This window comes from Coregonus clupeaformis, chromosome 7 (assembly GCF_020615455.1).
Source record: "Coregonus clupeaformis isolate EN_2021a chromosome 7, ASM2061545v1, whole genome shotgun sequence".
In the NCBI taxonomy this organism is placed as follows: Eukaryota; Metazoa; Chordata; class Actinopteri; order Salmoniformes; family Salmonidae; genus Coregonus; species Coregonus clupeaformis.
In genome coordinates this window covers 60,511,452-60,528,687 of record NC_059198.1, presented here as the reverse complement: position 1 = coordinate 60,528,687, position 17,236 = coordinate 60,511,452, and the positions used below count along the sequence as shown (strand labels likewise).

At 43.4% G+C, this 17,236-nt stretch overlaps 1 protein-coding gene across 1 annotated transcript in view; it reads right to left on the bottom strand.

The window, feature by feature from the left end:
* The window catches only part of LOC121570264 (ribonuclease 3-like), a 297,361-nt gene that overhangs the window by 168,346 nt on the left and 111,779 nt on the right, over positions 1 to 17,236 (bottom strand). The window contains 1 exon segment of the mRNA XM_045221557.1: positions 16,095 to 16,202. Within this exon segment, the coding sequence (XP_045077492.1) occupies positions 16,095 to 16,202 (108 nt within the window).

The following is a 17,236-nucleotide window of genomic DNA, read 5'->3' as shown; positions in this document are numbered from 1 at the left end:
GGATGAGTGGTTTGCTTGGGCTACTGTGAGTCATTAAACTGTCTGATTCATTTGGGCACAAGTGGCTGCTCATCTGTGTGACTGAGAATAATAAGAAATCCTGCAAGTAAATATCAATCAATCAATCAATTTTATTTTATATAGCCCTTCTTACATCAGCTAATATCTCGAAGTGCTGTACAGAAACCCAGCCTAAAACCCCAAACAGCTAGTAATGCAGGTGTAGAAGCACGGTGGCTAGGAAAAACTCCCTAGAAAGGCGAAAACCTAGGAAGAAACCTAGAGAGGAACCAGGCTATGAGGGGTGGCCAGTCCTCTTCTGGCTGTGCCGGGTGAAGATTATAACAGAACCATGCCAAGATGTTCAAAAATGTTCATAAGTGACAAGCATGGTCAAATAATAATCAGGAATAAATCTCAGTTGGCTTTTCATAGCCGATCATTAAGAGTTGAAAACAGCAGGTCTGGGACAGGTAGGGGTTCCATAACCGCAGGCAGAACAGTTGAAACTGGAATAGCAGCAAGGCCAGGCGGACTGGGGACAGCAAGGAGTCACCACGGCCGGTAGTCCCGACGTATGGTCCTAGGGCTCAGGTCGCTCAGTTGGCTTTTCATAGCCGATCATTAAGAGTTGAAAACAGCAGGTCTGGGACAGGTAGGGGTTTCGTGAACCGCAGGCAGAACAGTTGAAACTGGAATAGCAGCAAGGCCAGGCGGACTGGGGACAGCAAGGTGTCATCATGCCCGGTAGTCCTGACGTATGGTCCTAGGGCTCAGGTTCTCAGAGAGAAAGAGAGAACGAGAGAATTAGAGAGAGCATACTAAAATTCACACAGGACACTGGATAAGACAGGAGAAGTACTCCAGGTATAACCAACTAACCCCAGCCCCCCGACACATAAACTACTGCAGCATAAATACTGGAGGCTGAGACAGGAGCGGTCCGGAGACACTGTGGCCCCATCCGAAGAAACCCCGGACAGGGCCAAACAGGAAGGATATAACCCCACCCACTCTGCCAAAGCACAGCCCCCCGCACCACTAGAGGGATATCCTCAACCACCAACTTACAATCCTGAGACAAGGCCGAGTATAGCCCACAGAGGTCTCCACCACGGCACAAACCAAGGGGGGGCGCCAACCCAGACAGGAAGATCACGTCAGTAACTCAACCCACTCAAGTGACGCACCCCCTCCCAGGGACGGCATGAAAGAGCACCAGCAAGCCAGTGACTCAGCCCCTGCAACAGGGTTAGAGGCAGAGAACCCCAGTGGAGAGGGGAACCGGCCTGGCAGAGACAGCAAGGGCTGTTCGTTGCTCCAGAGCCTTTCCGTTCACCTTCACACTCCTGGGCCAGACTACACTCAATCATATGACCTACTGAAGAGATAAGTCTTCAGTAAAGACTTAAAGGTTGAGACCGAGTCTGCGTCTCTCACATGGGTAGGCAGACTGTTCCATAAAAATGGAGATCTATAGGAGAAAGCCCTGCCTCCCGCTGTTTGCTTAGAAATTCTATGGACAATTAGGAGGCCTGCGTCTTGTGACCGTAGCGTACGTATTGGTATGTACGGCAGGACCAACTCGGAAAGATAGGTAGGAGCAAGCCCATGTAACGCTTTATAGGTTAACAGTAAAACCTTGAAATCAGCCCTTGCCTTAACAGGAAGCCAGTGTAGGGAAGCTAGCACTGGAGTAATATGATCAAATTTCTTGGTTCTAGTCAGGATTCTAGCAGCCGTATTTAGCACTAACTGAAGTTTATTTAGTGCTTTATCCGGGTAGCCGGAAAATAGAGCATTGCAGTAGTCTAACCTAGAAGTAACAAATGCATGTATAGCCTTTCTGTAAGGAAATGAAATATATTTGAGGTCGTTTGAAGCTTCTGTCTGATGGAGAAAGGGCGTGCCTAATCTCACATTAGCAAAGAGAAGAATAAATGGTACGTGGATATTCATTGACCAACTGAGTGTAGAAAATTCACGTTACCAAGAGGGGTAGAATAAATCCTGTTGGAGGAACAGGTCACGTGTACCGGTGTGATCATATGATGTCTATGCATTGTATTTTGATCAATCTTTCAGGGTATGTTTCTGACATTATATTTAGAAACTTTAGAGGTGATGTAGTATTATGATAAATTGACTACAGTAAAATAATAACTGGGATAGGGTTAACATTCCAAATTTGGGCCCTTTGATATAATAAAATATTCCTGTAGGTTATACAAATAGTAGTTAAGCGTGTTTGAGAACAACATTGTATAAATATGGAATGAGAGTTGTATAAATGGTGTAAATGAGTCGCACTCTGAAGTTTGAATGATGAGATATATAAGTGTGTATGACAATTATATATATACGTTGGAATAATAAGCTTTCTTGTAAATGATATCTTGGAGTTTCGTACAACAATGCCTGTCATAGAATTTCGTAAGATCAGTGAATAGTGACCAACATATACGATTCTGGGAGGATTCTATGACTGAGGGGAAGGATTTGGGTAATTTGTTGTTCGTTCCGCTGAGACAAGATTGTGATTAACTGATTTGTGGCAATAAAGAATCATTAGAAACATGAATGGTTAGGTAGATATGAATATATTGGAATAGAATGAATTTTATGTGAGTGTAATTTAATACGAGGGATTGGATAAAATTATAGGTGTTGACTTGCCCAAACACGTAGACGTACGTGGGAATGGGAGAAAGTACATAGGGCATGTGGTAGAATTAAGCATTATAATAAACTTTCTATTATTTCAGAAGCAGAGGTGATATAGTCAAGGAATTTTAGTATATTAGTGGAAAATATAATTCATTTGGTTAGGTCGTTAGATCTGTTTCCAAATCAATTAATGTGGGGTTTGACTCGTTGACTGTTAAGTTGTTTACGTTGAGCGTTTGAGATCTGTGTCCTTCAAAGCTATTTTCTGATAAAGTGTGGTATGTGCCAGATACTAAAACTACTGACCATTATCATTGGAATAAAGGACGATTAACTTGTCATTTCAATAAAGCATCGATTCTGCATCGCTGATTAGAGTCTAGGTTTTCTAAGTATAGTTCAGCTATGGTTGTGGGTTGTTTAGATTGAAGGAACAGTCAGGATAATACTGGACGATTTAGCAGCCTGAGTCTTTTCAGACTGAAGGACTCACTTATTCAATGGGAAAGAAGGAGGAGTGACTACAGTTTAATCAGAAAGGACAGTTACATACATTTGAATAGCGGACTGGCAATTGCGATAGAGTTATGGCCATAATTTGAATTGTTTATGTAGACTGGAATGAAAGTAAGGTCTTTTAATAATATGAATATAAATGTACTATTAGTTATTGTTGGGTTGTGAATAGACTTTACTAATGCCATGATCTAGTTCTCGGGTAAAAGAGAGTCGTACTTGCTTGAATGTATCGAGCTGAAAGAGATATTTGAAGCAAGTTTGAATAGTTGGATGGAAAACCTTTATTTGACAAATTCTAATTGTTATTACTTTATTCTATAGTTTGCGTGACACCAGTGATGTATGCGAATAGTTGGTGAATTCTAGAACGATAATTTATTTTCATTACGTGAACCAGGGGATGCAAGGAGCTTTGGCTATTATGCTGAGTGAATAGCACCAATTTATAGTGGGTTCTAGATTTGTTGAATACACAAACTTATATTTTAAACTAAGGTAATGCAATAGGCTACAATTATAACATTATCAGAAAAAGGCACTATACGCTCATCTGTGGTCCTCTGTAGCTCAGTTGGTAGAGCACAGCGCTTGTAACACCAGGGTAGTGGGTTCGATCCCCGGGACCACCCATATACAAAAATGTATGCACGCATGACTGTAAGTTGCTTTGGATAAAAGTGTCTGCTAAATGGCATATTATTATTATCTGGAAAAAGCTAATTTAAGACACAGAAGGACAATAAAAAACCCAGAAAAATAATGGATATTAGGGGTGCCCAGAGAATCCTAAAGGGGAGGGTCAGCTAGTGGCAGTAACTATGCAGGCTGATGAAGAACCTATGCTAAAGGTTCAAGTGAAGAATAGAGGCACCCCAATGATGATAGATACTGGAGCAATTTACTCATGTGTAAATCCAAATTATGCCTCTCACCAACCTCATGTCAGGCAAAGATGCATAGACAATAGAATTTTCATGACAAACGCAGCTAATATACAGTGGGAAAAAAAGTATTTAGTCAGCCACCAATTGTGCAAGTTCTCCCACTTAAAAAGATGAGAGAGGCCTGTAATTGTCATCATAGGTACACGTCAACTATGACAGACAAATTGAGAAAAAAAAATCCAGAAAAACACATTGTAGGATTTTTTATGAATTCATTTGCAAATTATGGTGGAAAATAAGTATTTGGTCACCTACAAACAAGCAAGATTTCTGGCTCTCACAGACCTGTAACTTCCTCTTTAAGAGGCTCCTCTGTCCTCCACTCGTTACCTGTATTAATGGCACCTGTTTGAACGTGTTATCAGTATAAAAGACACCTGTCCACAACCTCAAACAGTCACACTCCAAACTCCACTATGGCCAAGACCAAAGAGCTGTCAAAAGACACCAGAAACAAAATTGTAGACCTGCACCAGGCTGGGAAGACTGAGTCTGCAATAGGTAAGCAGCTTGGTTTGAAGAAATCAACTGTGGGAGCAATTATTAGGAAATGGAAGACATACAAGACCACTGATAATCTCCCTCGATCTGGGGCTCCACGCAAGATCTCATCCCGTGGGGTCAAAATGATCACAAGAACGGTGAGCAAAAATCCCAGAACCACACGGGGGGACCTAGTGAATGACCTGCAGAGAGCTGGGACCAAAGTAACAAAGCCTACCATCAGTAACACACTACGCCGCCAGGGACTCAAATCCTGCAGTGCCAGACGTGTCCCCCTGCTTAAGCCAGTACATGTCCAGGCCCGTCTGAAGTTTGCTAGAGTGCATTTGGATGATCCAGAAGAGGATTGGGAGAATGTCATATGGTCAGATGAAACCAAAATATAACTTTTTGGTAAAAACTCAACTCGTCGTGTTTGGAGGACAAAGAATGCTGAGTTGCATCCAAAGAACACCATACCTACTGTGAAGCATTGGGGTGGAAACATCATGCTTTGGGGCAGTTTTTCTGCAAAGGGACCAGGACGACTGATCCGTGTAAAGGAAAGAATGAATGGGGCCATGTATTGTGAGATTTTGAGTGAAAACCTCCTTCCATCAGCAAGGGCATTGAAGATGAAACGTGGCTGGGTCTTTCAGCATGACAATGATCCCAAACACACCGCCCGAGCAACGAAGGAGTGGCTTCGTAAGAAGCATTTCAAGGTCCTGGAGTGGCCTAGCCAGTCTCCAGATCTCAACCCCATAGAAAATCTTTGGAGGGAGTTGAAAGTCTGTGTTGCCCAGCGACAGCCCCAAAACATCACTGCTCTAGAGGAGATCTGCATGGAGGAATGGGCCAAAATACCAGCAACAGTGTGTGAAAACCTTGTGAAGACTTACAGAAAACGTTTGACCTGTGTCATTGCCAACAAAGGGTATATAACAAAATATTGAGAAACATTTGTTATTGACCAAATACTTATTTTCCACCATAATTTGCAAATAAATTCATTAAAAATCCTACAATGTGATTTTCAGGAAAAAAAAATCTCATTTTGTCTGTCATAGTTGACGTGTACCTATGATGAAAATTACAGGCCTCTCTCATCTTTTTAAGTGGGAGAACTTGCACAATTGGTGGCTGACTAAATACTTTTTTTCCCCACTGTATATATGACAGTTCCAGTAGAATAAAAAGCAGGAAAAAGTTACGTATACATATATTAGTGTCAGAACAAATTCCAGTTAATTTAGTAGAAAGAGATACACTGTGTAGAATGGGGGTCCAGATTAAATGCAGGTCAGAGGGACTAATAATAGTTAAGGAAGGGGTATGTCCACAGAAGGTAATGGGGAAACCATCATCACATTAGTAAACTAGGGCCGCGGCTTTTGTGGAGCGACGGGTAACGGTGCTTCGAGGGTGACTGTTGTCGATGTGTGCAGAGGGTCCCTGGTTCAAGCCCACGTAGGGGCGAGGAGAGGGATGGAAGCAACACTGTTACATTGATGCTGTTGACCCAGATCACTGGTTGCTGCGGAAAAGGAGGAGGTCAAAAGGGGGGTGAGTGTAACCGGTGTGAAATGGCTAGCTAGTTAGCGGTGCGCGCTAGTGGCATTTCAATCGGTGACGTCACTCGCTCTGAGACCTTGAAGTAGCTGTTTCCCTTGCTCTGCTAGGGCCACAGGCATGTGGGAATGTACATCAAACGAGGCAAGGGATAGCATATTTGAGTTTTCGAGGTAACGAAGCATGTTGGGGGTGATGGAGTGGTAGCAGTGCGGCTAAGGAAAAGCCTAGGGGTTTAAGTCTTATGGGATTTTATTTCGTTTTATGTGCGCTGAATTGTGGAATTCACCGGAGAAGGGAGCAGTCACAAGTGATGTTCTTGAGGGTTGTCTGAAAGGAGGGATCAGGAGATGTGGCAAGAGAGTGAGAATTTCGAATTTAGATTGTGTGGACTGATTAAGAGGTATCAAAATGAAAACTAACTAAATGTGTACTTTTTCTTCCAGGAAAAAGGGGGGAGTGATTATTTTTTCTTTGAAATATTTTCTGAGACTATAAATAAGGCCTGGCCATTTTTTGTTTGTTTATTGTTTTACTATATGTTGTTCGAATAACCGCAAACAAACTACTTAGTATGAAATGTTAGCTGTATATGATTTTTATTTATATTTTGGGTTTTTTGACGGGATGGAAGTGAAATATCTTAAAGGGGCATACACATGTAATTTGGGTTTTTATTTACTGAGGGATAAGTAAATATGTGTGATTTATTTTGAAAAGAGCTGTACTAAGGACTTACTGTACACTCGGGATAAAACATTTATTAAATGTCTTGATGGTTGTTAAGAGTAGTATACTATTGGATGAAACAATTCATTGAATGATTTCAATGACCTCTGAAATCTGTCCTGGCTTTATAGTGTGACCTGATCACCCGCACTGTAAATTCTAGAGGCATGCTGAATTAGGGGGTTAGATATAATAAGGATAATTGTGAAGAAGTTTATAATTTGGAAAAAATCCTATATATAAATTAGTCCAAACAGGACAAGGATGAAGTGAGAGTGTTAGTCCTGAAGGAGAGGTATTCCTTGAATAGTGTTATGGGATACAGTTAAGTAAAGATATGCTCAAGGGTTGTCATTTTAAGTTTAGTTATTATTTTTGGTTTGATAGGCAATATTGTTGTTGTTTTGTTTTTTGAACACATGAATCACGATGTGATGCATGTGTCCAAGGGGGGAAGTTGGGCTTACAGAGGTTTTAATGTTTTATAATGGTTTTGTGGCGAAATATGCAAGGTGTATTAAGGATAGTAATAATGTGTTATGGGTTAGGTTAAATCTTTTTTGTTTTTGTGATAGGAGGCATGGTGTAGAGGAGGTCTGTCTATGAGATAAGTGGACTACAACAAGCTGGAAGCAGGTGTGCTTCATAATCTCAAGGCTTCTCTTGACGGATGAGAGGACATGAGTAGCATACTGTGTCTCACCTAACCTAACAATGCTCTTAAGATTTTCTTTTCATGGGTGAAGATAACTCTGCCCAACTAAGTAGGAGAGTCTGAGCATTCTCTGCGCCCTGGAGACTATGTGATGGCAAAAGACTACAGAAGAAAGAGCTGGAAAGACCCTATGTGGAGGGGCCTGTACCAGGTGTTGTTGGCTACCTTAATGATGGTAAAAGTGGTGGAGACAGATACTTAGATCCATGTTTCCCACTATAGGAGTGTTCCAACCTCAGCCATTGGGTAGCATTGTTGTCTTTTGTATGTTTCTGTGCTTGTGTCTTTGCAGCAGTAACTCTGAGCTTCCTTATGGGTAGGCTGATTGAAGGACACTCTTCGCAGACCGATGTCGATAGATTGAGAGGGACTCTGGCTGATCCAGAGACCCTAGTGCTGGAAGAAGGTTAACAGCTAAAGTGATCATACATCGTCATCCAGGTTACACCAACAGCGGTACGGATAGAGGGGAGCGCGATCAGGTATCATCTAAACCATTGTACCAGAGTGAGGGAACTGATGACTAAGAGACCACCGAGACTTTCAGGACCTCCCAGGACCTTCCAGACCGCCGAGACATTCAAGACCTCCAAGACGCACCAGAAATCCTCATCATTGATTTCTCTGTACTTGACTAGTTCCCTGAGAATAAGGGGAATGGGGTACTGATAATAGTAGAGAGCAGAAGAACAAGACATAGAAGGGATATAGACAGGATTATAATGTATATTCTTGCACAGGCAGGAACCATAACTAAAATGCAGGAAGGGATCACTATTAAAATACAAGGGTTAAAATATTATTGGTGTGTGAGGAACCAGCACAAAGAGTATGGGGAAGTCACATGGGGTAGTGTGACCTTAACCCTCCCGTTGTCCTAGGGTCAAAATGACCCGCCACTGTGTTGAACCAACTTTATTTAATTTTTATATTTTTGGGATCATTTGTGAGAAGGAGGCAGTGAGACTTTAAAGAAAGTATCACTGCCTCCTTCTCACAAATGATCCAAAAAATATAAAAATTAAATAAAGTTGGTTCAACACAGTGGCGGGTCATTTTGACCCTAGGACAACGGGAGGGTTAAGATAATGAAAGAAAGAGACAGGTGAATCACAGACATAAGGAGAACAGTCCACGACTTAGATAAACAATTTGATGTAGTATTTAGTGTTAGATTTCCAGGGGGAAGTGTTATTGGAGTAGATATTCTTTGGGAAAGTGCACTGAACCCTGTACATGTTAGAGCCATACCAAATACAGAAGAAAGGGAATTGAAGGAGTCGTTAAACATTGATTGGTGTAGATGAGTACAATATATTGCATAAAAATTAAATAAAATAAAATAGTCTAATATGCACCACATCTCCATTTTAAATAGTTAACAGTGGTTCAACATCTTTACAGTTACTAGGACTGTGTGATAGGATTCAATCATAACTTTTGTAATATTTAGGAAATTCTAACTATAAACAATTTTATGATCAACCAGGATGAGGAGAGAAGTGTAAGCAATTGTTAGAATAGGAACAAGGAAAAGGGAAACACCAGAGTAATGTCAAATAGATTATGAGCAAAAATATAGGACTGTTAAAGTAAAACAATTGGGTTATATAGTTTGGGAGAATTCAAGGGAGAATGTGAAAATAGGGGGTGTTTAAACAGATAGCCTTTGGAATACAGGGACCCCTCAAAGAAAAATCTATCAGGCATTAGATAGAAATGGGTATTAAGAATGAGTGATGAAACATAATGATTTGTCATGTAGACAATGTTAATAGGGATGTTTTGGATTGGAAATTAACTCAACTAAACTGTTATGATCTGTCCTTTCCTGTGGTTACTACGGATGGTGTCATAATGCATAGCAGAAATAATTCGGTCCAGAGCGGTGTAAACCTCAATAAAAACCAAAAACCCTCTACCCGGCTGAAGAGGAACAACAAAGGCGGTGAAGACGTTCCTGTCCGACACCACCTCTGCCAGGAGACCTGAATCCAGCATCAAATCAAAGCGATCAATTGCCTTCTCTTTTGTGCCTTTTCTCTCAAGAATGTGACAGGAGTCCATGTGGAGTGAGCAGGAGGAGAGAGGTCCATGCAAATGCAACGTTCTTCCTAGTTTGGGTATACTGGTTTGCAAATGGACAAAACAGAATGATGGTGGAGGTGGGGCGATTCAGGTGTGACATTGGAATTGGGACATTGCCATGGGTAATCCAATAGGAACTATGAAGCTATCTGAAGAACATAATGAAGACGCCAGAAGATTGAGTGCCGGTAGAGGAAGGGACTGTTAGTTGAGGTAGTATGTTGATTAAGGAGGTATTATACACTACTAAATGTATAGTAATTTGGACTAGGAATGCATTAAGATACTGATCTGTTGTAATTCTCGTTATGAGGAAGTTAATGCTAGAATTATTATAATATAAATATACATTCCGCCAGTGTCAATATGTGCCAAGGTGAGAGTTTTAACTTTGAATGATGGAACAAAGGTGACTAACTAATAATTGTCATTCCAAAGTTGTTTTGGGTAATTCAATTGATTATGATTATAAATTATAAGTGGACTGATTGATCTGAATAAGTTATTACTATTAATGCTTAGTGATGCTGACATTGCAATTAATGGATTAGATATTGATATTGATTATTTTGATTGTTATAATACTTGTGATATGGGTGAAAAAGGTTATGTAAGCTAAAGATATTGACACCATTCTTAAAATGTCCTATATATTATTGTTAAGACAAAGTTGCATATGTTGATGTGTTAGGATACTAATACATATATGGGAATGCTATAACAAAAAAAAAGTGGGGAGCAATGTTTATAAAGAAATACACCCAGTTCAGGGAGCTCCGGGACAGTAGGTAAATTAATATGGGACATTTGGGGAATTTGGGAATCCTGAATGTTTGTATGAAGTTGTTCCTGGTGGTGGATGGGCCTGCCATGGTTACAAAGCCCAACAGGAAAATGTGGAGGTTAATATAGAGGAAAACCTTGCAGTATCCAATACCTGACTGGGTTATGGGTCCTCATCAGGATGGGTCAAGTAATGAGGAAGATATATTGGTTTAAATATATGCGTGTAAAATGAAACCACATATGGCAAGGCTAAGAATAAGTAAATGCGCATGCTTACATTCGTTTAAAAATTAATCTTTGTATTATTTGGGACATTGTTGGAATGTCCCAAAGGGGGGATTATATGGTAATATTTTATGTATCATTAAGGAAAATGTTGGGAAATGTCAAAGATAAAATTTAGTAAACATGATTGACATTCTATAATTCAGATGTATGTTTAAATAAGGAATATAGCCAATACAGTGTGTAACCATGCCTTAATGTATGTATGTGTATTATTTTTGAGAAAGGGTCTGCCACCAATATAATGAGATAAGAGGAAGAGGTCATATGAAAATCACATTATAGGATTTTAATGAATTTATTTGCAAATTATGGTGGAAAATAAGTATTTGGTCAATAACAAAAGTTTCTCAATACTTTGTTATATACCCTTTGTTGGCAATGACACAGGTCAAACATTTTCTGTAAGTCTTCACAAGGTTTTCACACACTGTTGCTGGTATTTTGGCCCATTCCTCCATGCAGATCTCCTCTAGAGCAGTGATGTTTTGGGGCTGTCGCTGGGTAACACAGACTTTCAACTCCCTCCAAAGATTTTCTATGGGGTTGAGATCTGGAGACTTGCTAGGCCACTCCAGGACCTTGAAATGCTTCTTACGAAGCCACTCCTTCGTTGCCCGGGCGGTGTGTTTGGGATCATTGTCATGCTGAAAGACCCAGCCACGTTTCATCTTCAATGCCCTTGCTGATGGAAGGAGGTTTTCACTCAAAATCTCACGATACATGGCCCCATTTTATTTACATTTATTTTTTTATTTAAAAAAAATCGGTGGGGGGGGGGGGGCTATTCCTTAAAGAGGTGGGGTTTCAAATGGCGTCGTGAGGGAGCTTGTTCCACCATTGGGGTGCCAGAGCAGCGAACAGTTTTGACTGGGCTGAGCGGGAACTATGCTTCCGCAGAGGAAGGGGAGCCAGCAGGCCAGAGGTGGATGAACGCAATGCCCTCGTTTGGGTGTAGGGACTGATCAGAGCCTGAAGGTACAGAGGTGCCGTTCCCCTCACAGCTCCATAGGCAAGCACCATGGTCTTGTAACAGATGCGCGCTTCAACTGGAAGCCAGTGGAGTGTGCGGAGGAGCGGGGTGACGTGAGAGAACTTGGGAAGGTTGAACACCAGACGGGCTGCGGCATTCTGGATGAGTTGTAGGGGTTTAATGGCACAGGCAGGGAGCCCAGCCAACAGCGAGTTGCAGTAATCCAGACGGGAGATGACAAGTGCCTGGATTAGGACCTGTGCCACTTCCTGTGTAAGGCAGGGTCGTACTCTCCGAACGTTGAAGAGCATGAACCTACACGATCGGGTCACCGCCTTGATGTTAGCGGAGAACGACAGGGTGTTGTCCAGGGTCACGCCAAGGCTCTTCGCACTCTGGGAGGAGGACACAATGGAGTTGTCAACCGTGATGGCGAGATCATGGAACGGGCAGTCCTTCCCCGGGAGGAAGAGCAGCTCCGTCTTGCCAAGGTTCAGATTGAGGTGGTGATCCGTCATCCATACTGATATATCTGCCAGACATGCAGAGATGCAATTCGCCACCTGGTTATCAGAAGGGGGAAAGGAGAAGATTAGTTGTGTATCGTCAGCGTAGCAATGATAGGAGAGGCCATGTGAGGATATGACAGAGCCAAGTGACTTGGTGTATAGCGAGAATAGGAGAGGGCCTAGAACTGAGCCCTGGGGGACACCAGTGGTGAGAGCACGTGGTGCGGAGACAGCTTCTCGCCACGCCACTTGGTAGGAGCGACCGGTCAGGTAGGGTGCAATCCAAGAGTGAGCCGCGCCGGAGATGCCCAGCTCGGAGAGGGTGGAGAGGAGGATCTGATGGTTCACAGTATCAAAGGCAGCAGACAGGTCTAGAAGGACAAGAGCAGAGGAGAGAGAGTTAGCTTTAGCAGTGCGGAGAGCCTCCGTGACACAGAGAAGAGCAGTCTCAGTTGAATGACCAGTCTTGAAACCTGACTGGTTTGGATCAAGAAGGTCATTCTGAGAGAGATAGCAAGAGAGTTGGCTAAAGAGGGCACGCTCAATAGTTTTGGAAAGAAAAGAAAGAAGGGATACTGGTCTGTAGTTGTTGACATCAGAGGGATCGAGTGTTGGTTTTTTGAGAAGGGGTGCAACTCTCGCTCTCTTGAAGACGGAAGGGACATAGCCAGCGGTCCAGGATGAGTTGATCAGCGAGGTGAGGTAGGGGAGAAGGTCACCGGAGATGGTCTGGAGAAGAGAGGAGGGGATAGGGTCAAACGGGCAGGTTGTTGGGCGGCCTGCAGTCACAAGTCGCAAGCTTTTATCTGGAGAGAGAGAGGAGAAAGAAGTCAAAGCATAGGGTAGGGCAGTGTGAGCAGGACCAGCAGTGTCATTTGACTTATCAAACGAGGATCGGATGTCGTCAACCTTCTTTTCAAAGTGGTTGACGAAGTCATCCACAGAGAGGGAGGGGGGTGAGGAGGATTCAGCAGGGAGGAGAATGTGGCAAAGAGCTTCCTAGGGTTAGAGGCAGATGCTTTGAATTTAGAGTGGTAGAAAGTGGCCTTAGCAGCAGAAACAGATGAAGAAAATGTAGAGAGGAGGGAGTGAAAAGATGCCAGGTCCGCAGGGAGTCTAGTTTTCTTCCATTTCCGCTCAGCTGCCCGGAGCTCTGTTCTGTGAGCTCGCAATGAGTCATCAAGCCACGGAGCTGGAGGGGAGGACCGAGCCGGCCGGGACGATAGGGGACATAGAGAGTCAAAGGGTTGAGGAGGCAGAATCAGGAGATTGGAGGGAGAAGGATTGAGCAGATGGAAGAGATGATAGGATGGAAGAGGAGAGAGTAGCGGGAGAGATAGAGCGAAGGTTGCGGCGGCGCATTACCATCTGTATAGGGGCAGAGTGAGTAGTGTTGGAGGAGAGCGAGAGAGAAAAGGATACAAAGTAGTGGTCGGAGACATGGAGGGGAGTTGCAGTGAGATTAGTAGAAGAACAGCATCTAGTAAAGATGTGGTCAAGCGTATTGCCTGCCTTGTGAGTAGGGGGGGGACGGTGAGAGGGTGAGGTCAAAAGAGGAGAGGAGTGGAAAGAAGGAGGCAGAGAGAAATGAGTCAAATGTAGACGTAGGGAGGTTGAAATCCCCCAGAACTGTGAGGGGTGAGCCATCCTCAGGAAAGGAACTTATCAAGGCATCAACCTCATTGATGAACTCTCCAAGGGAACCTGGAGGGCGATAGATGACAAGGATATTAAGCTTAAATGGGCTAGTGACTGTGACAGCATGGAATTCAAATGAGGAGATAGATAGATGGGTTAGGGGAAAAATTGAGAATGTCCACTTGGGAGAGATGAGGATTCCTGTGCCACCACCCCGCTGACCAGATGCTCTCGGGGTATGCGAGAACACATGGTCAGACGAGGAGAGAGCAGTAGGAGTAGCAGTCTTTTCAGTGGTAATCCATGTTTCCGTCAGCGCCAAGAAGTCGAGGGACTGGAGGGTAGCATAGGCTGGGATGAACCCTGCCTTGTTGGCAGCAGAACGGCAGTTCCAGAGGCTGCCTGAGACCTGGAACTCCAGGTGGGTGGTGCGTGCAGGGACCACCAGGTTAGAGAGGCAGCAGCCACGCGGTGTGAGGCGTTTGTGTAGCCTGTGCGGAGAGGAGAGAACAGGGATAGGCAGAGGCATAGTTGACAGGCTGCAGCAAATGGCTACAATAATGCAGAGGAGATCGGAATGAAATGAACTAAACATCTGGGGGAAAGGAGAGAGCGGGGCCTCCCCTCACCACAACTCCCAAATATAACTCTCCCAACTTCCACCTCAGAAACCATAATTGTTTCACTGAAACACCCGAATATAACTCTCCCAACTTCCACTTTAGAAATTATAATTGTTGTAAACTACAGCGGTTCAATGTTTCTAGGAATAGACTCTAACTTACTTTATTCAGCTAGCTAACTTGGTACAGTATTCTTCCATGAAAACCGCCCAGGGCACCGTATCCTATGACGCCATAGCTACCTAGCATGCTAGCATCCAACAACACACGGTTTAGCACCAATACTTGGTTACAACAAACTACCAATAGTGTGTTAACACACTAAACAGATCATTCGTGTCCGTGTCTAGTTCCTTTCATAACGCAGCAATAATTAAACGTTGGCTAGCTAGCACAGAGTCAGTCATGCTAGCTACACAAGTGGACTACACATCTCGAATGTTCAGAAAGGGAAGCTTTATGTTGCAAAATTCTCATTGACTAAAACTATATTGTATTTAGCTGCTACAGTACTGCTAGCTGGTAGTGTTGGCTAGCTAGCAATGGCTGTGGTGTTGACTATGTTTGAAAAAACGGCGTCGCTGCGAACGAATGTAGCTGGCTAAAATGATATTGTAATTAGTTGCTACAGTACTGCTAGCTGGTAGCGTTGGCTAGCTAGCAATGGCTGCGGTGTTGACTTTGTTTGAAAAACGGCGTCGCTGCGAACGAATGTAGCTGGCTAAAATTATATTGTATTTAGTTGCTACAGTACTGCTAGCTGGTAGCGTTGGCTAGCTAGCAATGGCTGCAGTGTCGACTTTGTTTGAAAAACGGCGTCGCTGCGAACGAATGTAGCTGGCTAAAAGGATATTGTATTTAGTTGCTACAGTACTGCTAGCTGGTAGTGTTGGCTAGCTAGCAATGGCTGCGGTGTTGACTTTGTTTGAAAAACGGCGTCGCTGTGAACGAATGTAGCTGGCTAGCTAACCTCGATAGTTTCTCTATACTACACCTTTATCTTTGATATAAATACAACTATGTAGCTAGCTAACATTACACTAATCAAATCGTTCCATTGTAATGTAATGTGTCATATTACCTGCGGAGCGAAGTACAGCATGACTACTCACTCAGCAAGTGACAAAACATTTATTTTTACTGCTCTAATTACGTTGGTAACCAGTTTATAATAGCAATAAGGCACCTCGGGGGTTTGTGGGGTATGGCCAATATACCATGGCTAACGGCTGTATCCAGGCACGACGCGTTGCATCGTGCAAAAGGACATCCCTTCGCCGTGGTATATTGGCCATATACCACAACCCCTCGTGCCTTAGTGCTTAAATATAACTTATAAATGCCTCGTGAGCTTAGATCAACTGTGTACCCCATCAGAACCCAAAATATAAGCTTGTTTTACTCCAATGTTTGTAAACAAACCATATAAAGCCTCAAAATATGGTTAAAACTACAATTTTGATAACAGTCCTTGCATCGGTCTACTCATTTGAGAGTGGTTACATTTCTCTGGAAGACTACATTGGCTGGCTGTGTGTGTGCGTATGCGTTTGTGTGTCTCACCTGTAGTAGGCAGCACTCCTTGAAGACATAGCCAATCAGCTTGTCCAGGTGCTTCAGACACTGGTGGTAGCGAATGTGGTGGGTCAACACTGGCAACATCATGGCATGCTGTGGAGAGAGATGGAGGGAGACAGAGAGGGGAGAGAGAAAGAGAGAGAGAGACATAGAGAGAGAAAGCGAGAGAGCGAGCGAGAGATGGGTGGAGGGAGGGAGATGGAGAGAGACTGAATGAAGGAAAGGAGAGCGAGCGAGAGAACATGTAAAATCAATCAGCTGGTCATTATTTATTAAGTGGCGCTCCGACTGAGAGGGAGATTCAATAATCAAAAGCCCAATAAATGTGTGTGTTCTCACTGTGAAGAGAAATGAGAGTTGTGAGGGAAATTCACAATTTGACACGGACGAATCAGGACCACTATTTCAACATGTTGACACAAATGTGCCTCTGCAGAAACTAACAGACAAACTTTTTCCTGTTTTTGTCACTGAGTCACATCTCTCAAAAGAGTCAAACAAAGAAAGAAAGAGAGAAAGGAGGAAAGGAGTGAGGGAGAGAGAAAGAAATCGAGAGGAGAGATGCAGAGTCAGTGAGATTGAGAAAGGGAGAGAAAACTAGAGAGAGATAGGGAGTTAAAGAGAGTGAGACCGAGCTGGAGAGTGAGAGAGACTTAGCAAGTAAATGAGAGAAAGACTAACAAACGTGAGCTATCATTAGCGGGAGTCTTATCAAGCCGGACTGGAGAACAGTGTGAGGAGCGTTGTGTAGCGGGTGGAAGACCCATTAACCCCGCGCCACCACGTAAGAGCAAGCTGAGCTGCAGGTTTTAATTAGTGTTACCGGGGGCCTTGCAGGGGGCCCAGGGTTCCTACAGGTCAGTCAAATGAGCTGCATCTCTCTCTCTGCGCTAACTGCTAACCCACACAGCCCCATCTGTCAGCCCACCCCCGGCCATCGCCTGCCCACACCCTACCACAGGGCATGGCCACACTACTCCAAGGCCTCGTTAACCAGCCAATTAACAAAGCAAGACCGTGTCTCAACTCATCAGACTAGGCTACAGCCTTCCTGCCTGCCTGGCTGGCTTAGTGGCTCAGACAACATCAGCATGTGTGTGTGCGCATGTATATTTTCGGTATGTGTG